The sequence below is a fragment of the Crocuta crocuta genome, unplaced genomic scaffold, assembly GCF_008692635.1.
Source record: "Crocuta crocuta isolate KB4526 unplaced genomic scaffold, BGI_CrCroc_1.0 scaffold234, whole genome shotgun sequence".
Lineage (NCBI taxonomy): Eukaryota > Metazoa > Chordata > Mammalia > Carnivora > Hyaenidae > Crocuta > Crocuta crocuta.
In genome coordinates this window covers 2,759,249-2,767,621 of record NW_027529647.1, presented here as the reverse complement: position 1 = coordinate 2,767,621, position 8,373 = coordinate 2,759,249, and the positions used below count along the sequence as shown (strand labels likewise).

At 66.8% G+C, this 8,373-nt stretch overlaps 1 protein-coding gene across 6 annotated transcripts in view; it reads left to right on the top strand.

The window, feature by feature from the left end:
* TRAF7 (TNF receptor associated factor 7) overlaps nt 1-8,116 on the top strand; it is a 12,038-nt gene extending 3,922 nt beyond the window's left edge. For 5 of the 6 annotated variants that reach the window (XM_077762635.1, XM_077762633.1, XM_077762634.1 and 2 more), the window contains 18 exons: nt 879-970; nt 2,522-2,638; nt 2,925-3,017; nt 3,142-3,175; nt 3,709-3,892; nt 3,978-4,112; nt 4,644-4,861; nt 4,937-5,010; nt 5,164-5,212; nt 5,292-5,419; nt 5,530-5,612; nt 6,353-6,392; nt 6,504-6,620; nt 6,708-6,830; nt 7,048-7,167; nt 7,259-7,390; nt 7,473-7,592; nt 7,733-8,116. In XM_077762635.1, coding sequence (XP_077618761.1) covers nt 879-970; nt 2,522-2,638; nt 2,925-3,017; nt 3,142-3,175; nt 3,709-3,892; nt 3,978-4,112; nt 4,644-4,861; nt 4,937-5,010; nt 5,164-5,212; nt 5,292-5,419; nt 5,530-5,612; nt 6,353-6,392; nt 6,504-6,620; nt 6,708-6,830; nt 7,048-7,167; nt 7,259-7,390; nt 7,473-7,592; nt 7,733-7,747 — 1,874 coding nt within the window. In that variant the 3' untranslated portion in view covers nt 7,748-8,116. The remainder of the gene's footprint in view (nt 1-878; nt 971-2,521; nt 2,639-2,924; nt 3,018-3,141; nt 3,176-3,708; nt 3,893-3,977; nt 4,113-4,643; nt 4,862-4,936; nt 5,011-5,163; nt 5,213-5,291; nt 5,420-5,529; nt 5,613-6,352; nt 6,393-6,503; nt 6,621-6,707; nt 6,831-7,047; nt 7,168-7,258; nt 7,391-7,472; nt 7,593-7,732) is intronic. The other variant, XM_077762636.1, reaches the window with a different exon arrangement.
* The last annotated feature ends 257 nt before the right edge of the window (nt 8,117-8,373 follow it).

Genomic DNA, 8,373 nt, shown 5'->3' with positions numbered 1-8,373 from the left:
GGTGGCTACCCCAGGGCCTCTGGCTGCTGCATGGACTCCCGACCAGCACCTTCCCTGGAGGGCTGAGGAGGCCCGAGGGTGGTTCCAGGTTCTGGCCAGGGGAGCAGGTGGGAGACCAGTGGACCCAAACAGTGGGCTGCCTGTCAGTCCCCACCACACACCAGCCCGGGGCCGCAGGCCTCTGTCTCTGTTTCCTCCTCTGGGCACTGAGGACCCAGAGGACCCACCCCCGCCCCAGCGGGTTACCTTGAGGGCCAAACAAGACGATATCACACCTCCTGCCAAGCAGCCTCCACAATAATCACTCAGATGTCAGTCTCTTGCCTCAGCTGGGCACAGGGCAGCCCCCGGGTCAGGCTTGGTGCTGGCACCTTGTAGACACAGGCGATCCTCCAGCCCACCTTCAGCCTGCCTTGGGAGTGTGACTGTCGGGGGCCTGGGGCTCCAGGCACAGAGGATTGGCCTGGGGGGCTCCCTGAGCCCGCCTAGCCCCAGGGCGTGCCCTCCCCACCTGCCTGGCCCTGGAGGGGGCTGAGGGCGCAGGGCTCTGGCGGAGGGGGGGGGGAAGTGTGGAGGGAGGGAGTTACTGGGGGCTCAGGCCAGCTCGCACTCTGGCCCTTGCCCTGCTCAGGCCCCTGCCGGGGGCACGGTGGTTCCCAGCTGCCCATGATCCCAGCCCCAGCCAAGTGGCCCTCAGATCGAGGAGGCCCCGGGAGCAGGTGGGGACAGGAGACTTCCCAGAGGGGGTTAACCCCTATCTGGCCCAGCCCCTGCTCCCACAGGGCCCGTCCCCCCAGGGAGCCCACTTGCCCCCACGGTGGGCCAGGCGTTCCCGTCTGGACCACACTCATGGCGTCCCCACCCTCTCTTCCTGGCAGCCGATGGGACCAGCACGTACAAACAGCACCGCAGGACCCCGTCTTCTTCTAGCACCCTCGCGTACTCACCGCGGGACGAGGAGGATAGCATGGTAGGTCTGTGCCGAGCTCGCCTCTCCGCACAGCCTCCGGCCATGCCCTCCTTCCCCAGGGCCAGGTCCCAGGGGTGGCAGGAGGGGAGGCTCCGCCTCGAGGCGTGCCCTGAGCTAAGGTCTGCAGGGTCCGGTGGGCTGGTGAGGCGGAGGGCGGCCACGTCTGGACATCGTGAGGCCTACGCAACCGTGGGTGGACTTCATGGAGGAGGGAGCGGTGGGGCCAGAGGGTGCAGAGCCTGCGGGCTGGGCTGAAGTGTGTTCAGCTCCGTCTGGGAGGCTGTGGGAGCCACAGAAGGTTCTATCGAGTAGAGGCTGAGAGGGAGGGCAGGCAGGTGGAAGGTGAGCGGGTGGCTGGAAGGAGGGCGGCCCGAGCCGGGGGATGACGCACGTGCGAGTGAGACAGGGAGAGCCTCCTGCCGCTGGCTGTGTGCAGTGAGGAGGGGCTGGGGGGAGTCGGCGCTGGCTTTCAGTGCCCAGGCCGTGCGGCCAGGGTCACAGCGGCTGTTCCCTGCCTGTCCGGCCACCGGCCCGGGCCGCTGGGCGCTGGGCCTGTCGGAAGCGAGGGCCTGCCCTGGCCGAGGGGCTGGCTCGGGCCCTCCTGCCGCTCACCTCTGCCGAGCCTCGCTGTCCGCCTTCCCTCACGGGTTCTCGGGATTCTCGCTGGTGTGGTGGCCCCACAGACGCCAGCTGGTTCTCCTGTCCCCCCAGCCTCCCAGGACCTAAGCCTTCTCGTGCTGGGCTGCTAGGCCTTCGTTTCCTATTTAATATGAAGAAAACCAGTGTTTTTAATTACTCAAATGCTCTGTGTGCCAGGCGCTGCGCTAGGCCTTCTCTAAGGACAAACGTGCAGACACATTGCACCCTGCTCCCTCGGGCTCCGCCTGCTCTGACCCCTGTGACCTGTGACTCACCCATGGCTGCTGGGGAGGGGATTTTCCCCAGAGTGGCCGGGACCGGGAGGGGCCTGCGGGCTGGGAGGGGAGCAGTGGCTCTTACAGGATCTTTACTGGGGGGGGGTTCTAGGCCAAGGGTAGCGGAAGGGACAGTTCCCCCCACCCAGGGCTCCCCCAGATCCTCATCTTCAGTGACTGAGGCAGAGGCAGGCACCCATGGCTCTCCCTCGGAGAATCTTGGCCAGTTCAGTGGGGACCTGCCTTCCCTGGGAGCCTCAGTGGCCCGGCCTCGTGTCCCCAGCCACGGAAGCCAGACGGGCGGCCAAGCCCGAGGGGACCTGGAGCCCCCAAGCCTCTGCTGGCCTTCCCTTCCTCTGGCAGTGCGGGTGCGGAGGCCGGCCCGGGACTGGCTGATGGAGGTGCCCCCTGTGCAGCCCACATTCCCTCACGGGAAGCAGGAAGCAGGCCAGGCGAGCGCGTCCTCCTGGAATTGAATAGCAGGAAGTCTCTCCATTTACACAAAGAAAGCTGGCAGACGTGAGCGGGTGGCCCAGCCACAGGGCCGGGACTGCCGGGCCGGCAGGGGCCCGGGTGCCCCGGCGGCTCCCCGGGCACACGCGGCGGCTGACGGGTGGTCTGTCCCTGTGTGCCGCAGCCCCCCATCAGCACCCCACGCCGCTCCGACTCGGCCATCTCCGTCCGCTCCCTGCACTCGGAGTCCAGCATGTCCCTGCGCTCCACCTTCTCGCTGCCTGAGGAGGAGGAGGAGCCGGTAGGTGTGTCCGCCCCCGCAGGCGCCCCCTCCAGGGGGGGTGGTACGGCCTCCTCCCCCAGGCCCACTCTTCCCACTTCTCAGCCCTTGCGGGGGTGGGGGCTACCGGGGTACCGGCTTTGGGGAGTGAGGGCGGCACCCTTGTGGGGTCTTCTGGTCTCCATCACTGCTGGAGAGCAAGCGCGCAGGGCCAAGGGCGTGGCTGGAGGGGTCCTCTCTGCTTCCGCACCCCCCGCCCCCGCCCCCTCGACGCCCGGCACCCTCACGCTGCCCTGCCTGGTTCTAGGAACCACTGGTGTTTGCCGAGCAGCCCTCGGTGAAGCTGTGCTGCCAGCTGTGCTGCGGCGTGTTCAAGGACCCCGTGATCACCACATGTGGGGTGAGGCCGCCCGTCCCTAACGCGGGCACCATGGCGGGGCCACCCGGAGACTGTCCTCCATGTGGGCAGGGGGGGTGGGGGCGGCTCTGAGGCCATGCCCCAAGCCCACCCATTGTCTCCACAGCACACGTTCTGTCGAAGATGCGCCTTAAAGTCAGGTAGGTCCCTCCCCCCAGGCCTGGCCACCTCATTCCCCCGCTTTGGAAGGGCCCCACCACAGAGGCCCCAGCCCAGGCCCAGCACAGATTATGCCCCTGGCACATGGTGGCTTCTCCCTAGTCCCGCCCTCAGCATCTCTGCCATGGGGTGCTCGGGCCAGGCTCCAGACCTTGACTGGTGAAGCAGTGAGACCCACAGCTCGGAGCTTCCTGCCCTCGGCACCAGCCGTCTCCCGCAAAAGTGCCCTTGCCGGTGGTGCTGCCCGCCTCAGCCTCTCAGGCCCTGGCGCCTGGGCCTGGGGCTTGTTCCTTCCGGGCTCTGCCCCAGCTCCCCCCACCCCGCCCCAGACTCCTGAGTCAGCCCAGCGGCCCGCGGTCACTCTTGGTAGCCCGGCTGTGCCCCTAACCTGCGTCAGGCATGCCAGTGGGGCAGGGAGATGGGCAGCCCAGGGAGCGTGCTGTGGGCCTGCCGCATGGGGACTTGCCAGGGGACGGCCAGGTGGACGGTGGGGTCAGCACACCCTCCCCTCCAGAGAAGTGCCCCGTGGACCACGCCAAGCTGACGGTGGTGGTGAACAACATCGCGGTGGCCGAGCAGATCGGGGAGCTGTTCATCCACTGCAGGCACGGCTGCCGGGCGGCGGGGGCCGGGAAGCCTGCCGTCTTTGAGGTGGACCCCCGAGGGTGCCCCTTTACCATCAAGCTCAGCGCTCGGAAGTAAGTGCTCCCCTCGGCCCCTGGCCCCGCCTCCCGGGGGCGCTGAGAGCCGGCGCCTCCGGGGACTCACGCCCGCCTCCCAAAGGGACCACGAGGGCAGCTGCGACTACAGGCCTGTGCGGTGCCCCAACAACCCCAGCTGCCCGCCCCTCCTCAAGATGAACCTGGAGGCCCACCTCAAGGAGTGTGAGCACATCAAGTGTCCCCACTCTAAGTACGGGTGAGTGGGCGGGGGCGGGCACGCGGGGGTCGGGGCCTCAGGCCTGTGTTCACAGTCCCTCCCTCAGCGAACCCTTGCTGAGATGGGCCTGTGCGCTGGGCGCTGGGGAGACAGCCAGGGTCCTGGGGAGGCTCACCTTAGCGGGAGCCACGTGGGCTGTGTAATGGGTGCCGTGGAGGAGAGACCTGAGCCCCGCGGGAGTGCAGAGGGTCGGGGTGGCCGGGGAGCTGGGAGGTCAGGGAAGGCGGGCCCTGAGAACTGAGGCACCTGGAGGTGTGAGCTGCAGACCACTGTGAGGGCTTCGGGCAGCTGGACCGGCGGCACGAATCGGGTGGAGAGCAGGGGGGCGGTGGGAGAGGGAAGAGGCAGGACTGGGAGGCTGGCAAAGGGCGTGGAAGAGCCTTCAAGAGCTTTGAGCGGGAGCGGAAAGACTAGATTTCATCCCAAAGTGGCCNGGGAGGTGGGGGCGGGGGCGGGGGCGGGGCCCCAGCAGGAGGGCAGGTGGGCAGGGCAGCCGTCCTGTCCCTCCAGGTGCACATTCATCGGGAACCAGGACACGTATGAGACGCACCTGGAGACCTGCCGCTTCGAGGGCCTGAAGGAGTTCCTGCAGCAGACGGACGACCGCTTCCACGAGATGCACGTGGCGCTGGCCCAGAAGGACCAGGAGATCGCCTTCCTGCGCTCCATGCTGGGCAAGCTCTCGGAGAAGATTGACCAGCTGGAGAAGAGCCTGGAGCTCAAGTTCGGTGAGGGCCCGGCCCAGAGAGGCAGGGGCGAGGCCCCTCTTTCCAGTCCCTGACACCTTCTTCCTCGCCACTCAGATGTCCTAGACGAAAACCAGAGCAAGCTCAGCGAGGACCTCATGGAGTTCCGAAGGGATGCGTCCATGTTGAACGTGAGCAGGAAGGGGCCGCGTGCGGGGGTGCGGGTGGGGTGGGGACGCAGGACCACCCTGCANGGGGGGGGGGGTGAGGAGGCAGCCGCCGCCACGTGGGGGCGGGGACTTCGGGACCACAGTCAGCATCCCCTCTACTCGTGGCCTTGGCAGGACGAGCTGTCCCACATCAACGCGCGGCTGAACACGGGCATCCTCGGATGTGAGTACAGGCCTGCTGCCGCCCCCTCGGGCGCCCCTGGGCGCCTCCGGGCCCTCACCGGCTCCTCCCGTCTCCACAGCCTATGACCCGCAACAGATCTTCAAGTGCAAGGGAACCTTCGTGGGCCACCAGGGCCCTGTCTGGTGTCTCTGTGTCTACTCCATGGGGGACCTGCTCTTCAGCGGCTCCTCTGACAAGACCATCAAGGTGAGCAAGGTCTTGCCCAAAGAGGGTGGTCTGCAGCCTGAGGGGGGCCGTGCCGCCCCCTGGCTTTGGGCCGATCCTGCGGGGACCCACCCTGATCGTGGCCTCTGCAGGTGTGGGATACGTGTACCACCTACAAGTGCCAGAAGACGCTAGAAGGCCATGACGGCATTGTGCTGGCTCTTTGTATCCAGGGGTGAGTGAGGGCACGCGTGGTGCCCGCGTGGAGCTGGGGACGGGAGACTCGGTGCTGCCCCCACGGACCGTGAGCTCGAGCCCGTGTGGCTACGTTCTTTATAGGTGTTAGAAGACTTAGGGTGAGGGTTAGGGGTGAGAGTGAGGGTTAGGGGTGAGGGTGAGGGTGTCCTCAGGTGGCTGTGTTTACCCTTCCTGCGGGGCACCCTCATCCTGGCAGGGCCACATGGTGGCATGCGGGTCTCCCTGTCCGAAGATGTCCGTTCACAGCGTGTGGTCCCCGCGCTGGAGTGCCTCGGGGAGGTGGGAGCTCAGCCACTACTCGCTGGCCTGTAGCCAGAGCCTCGGGGCCGGGACCCCAGAGTAGTCGGCACGGCTACTCCCTCACCCCCAGAGTAGCCCCTTCTCCACTTTTCCTCCTGTCTTGTGTCATGAGACTTTATGTCGCGGGCGGAAGACGGAGAGAGGCACGCCCCCAGGTGCTGCCGCTTGGCCTCCGGCAGCGCTAATGGCTAATGGGGTAGTTACCTCGCAGCTGCTTGCCGGGCAGGCAGCAGGGGCCGGGCTTCCACCCCCAAGGTTCCCGCCGGGACAGGATCTCCCGGATCAGGGAAGCAGGAGGAGCCAGGCCAGACTGCCGGTTCCTGGTGGCTTCCCGGTGGCCTCTGCCCAGCCCCGCATGGCCGCACCAGCGATGATGGCGGCTCATCCCGCCCTGACCCTGTGGCTCCGCTCTCCCAGGTGCAAGCTGTACAGCGGCTCAGCCGACTGCACCATCATCGTGAGTGGGGCCGAGCACGTGGTAGGAGGGGCCTGGGCCGCACCGGCCTCCCGGGACCCCGGGCACGCCGTGCCACCGCGGCCTGAGGCTTCCTGTCGTCCTTCCCCCCAGGTGTGGGACATCCAGAACCTGCAGAAGGTGAACACGATCCGGGCCCATGACAACCCTGTGTGCACGCTGGTCTCCTCACACAACATGCTCTTCAGCGGCTCCCTGAAGGCCATCAAGGTCAGGCCAGGGCTCGCGTGTGCATGTGTGGGGCGTGGGGCTGCTGGACACGCACGCCCCCGCCCACACTCACAGCCATCCCCGCAGGTGTGGGACATTGTGGGCACTGAACTGAAGCTGAAGAAGGAGCTCACGGGCCTCAACCACTGGGTGCGGGCGCTGGTGGCCGCCCAGAGCTACCTGTACAGCGGCTCCTACCAGACAATCAAGGTGTGTCCGCACACACGTCCAGTGGGAAGACTCTTGGCCTTGCCGGCGCTGCCCACACCAGCCCTGGGGGCTCAGTCTACCCTGCCCCCGTGCTTCCGGGGTGGGGAGGCCCTCAAGCACATCCTGGGTGGCGGGCGGGCCGGTTAGTGTCCAAACCCCCAGAGGCCCTGAGGGTGAGGTGCCTGGCTGGGACCGACCGGCTTGAGCTTGTCCGTAGATCTGGGACATCCGGACCCTCGACTGCATCCACGTCCTGCAGACATCTGGTGGCAGCGTCTACTCTATCGCGGTGACGAACCACCACATTGTCTGCGGTACCTATGAGAACCTCATCCATGTAAGGCGGGCACCTGGGGGCGGGGCCTGCCTCTGGGCCGCCCGTCCTCCCCAGAGCCCGCGGCTCTGACCTGCCTGCGCCACTCCCTCAGGTGTGGGACATCGAGTCCAAGGAGCAGGTGCGGACCCTGACAGGCCACGTTGGCACCGTATATGCCCTGGCGGTCATCTCAACGCCAGACCAGACCAAAGTTTTCAGCGCGTCCTACGACCGGTCTCTCAGGGTGCGTGTCGGTCTAGTGACGGTGGCAGGCTCTCGGTGGGCGGCCGAGCCCGGGCGCGCCCTCACGTTCCGTGTGCCCCCAGGTCTGGAGCATGGACAACATGATCTGCACGCAGACACTGCTGCGTCACCAGGGCAGCGTGACCGCGCTGGCCGTGTCCCGGGGCCGGCTCTTCTCCGGGGCTGTGGACAGCACTGTGAAGGTCAGTGCCTCAGCTCAGGCCTTCCAAAGGGGCTGCACGTGTGGGGCTGGGGGCGGGGGGTGCCGAGAAGCCGGGAGCCGAGGGCGGGTGTGGATGGCGGGCGGTGTTGGGGCAGCTGAGACGGGACCCTTCCTCCGCAGGTTTGGACTTGCTGACAGAACCCAGACCAGTCTCGGCTCCCTCTGGGACCGCCCTAGGCCTGTCCAAAGCAGGCTGGCCGCGTGACGGGTCTCAAGGGGCGCTTGCTGCCTGCCCTGCAGAGACGGGCAGGCAGGTGTCCTGGCCAGGCAGTGCCCTCCCCACCCTGTGCCCGGCGAGCCTCCCTCTGCTTGGTCCTGTGATCGTCGCTGCCAAGACAGTGCCCAGCCCCTCCCTCTGGGTGCCAGGTACGATGCTCGCCCGGCCCACCCTCCATCCCCACCCCAGATGGACCGTGGGCCTTTTTACTCACCTTTTCTACTGTTTTTAGACTGTATATAGATTTGATTACTTCTTGATTGAAATAAAAGCTGCACAGACTGTGACTGAGTGGGGATAGTCCCTGGGGGTGACATAAGGGCCACCTGGGAATGCTTTTGTGCTCAGGCACCCGCAGCCACGGGGAGGGGGGCTGGGGAGGAGCCCCAGAAGGGCCCCTCCTGTCAGCTCTGGGATGTGGCCCTTTGGTGACTTCTCTTCCCTGCCTGGAGCAAGCTAGACCGCCGCTCTCCCCAGCACCCATCCCCAAGAAGTGAGCCAGGCAGCTCTGTTTTCTGCTGTTTATTGACAGCTGACAGTAGCT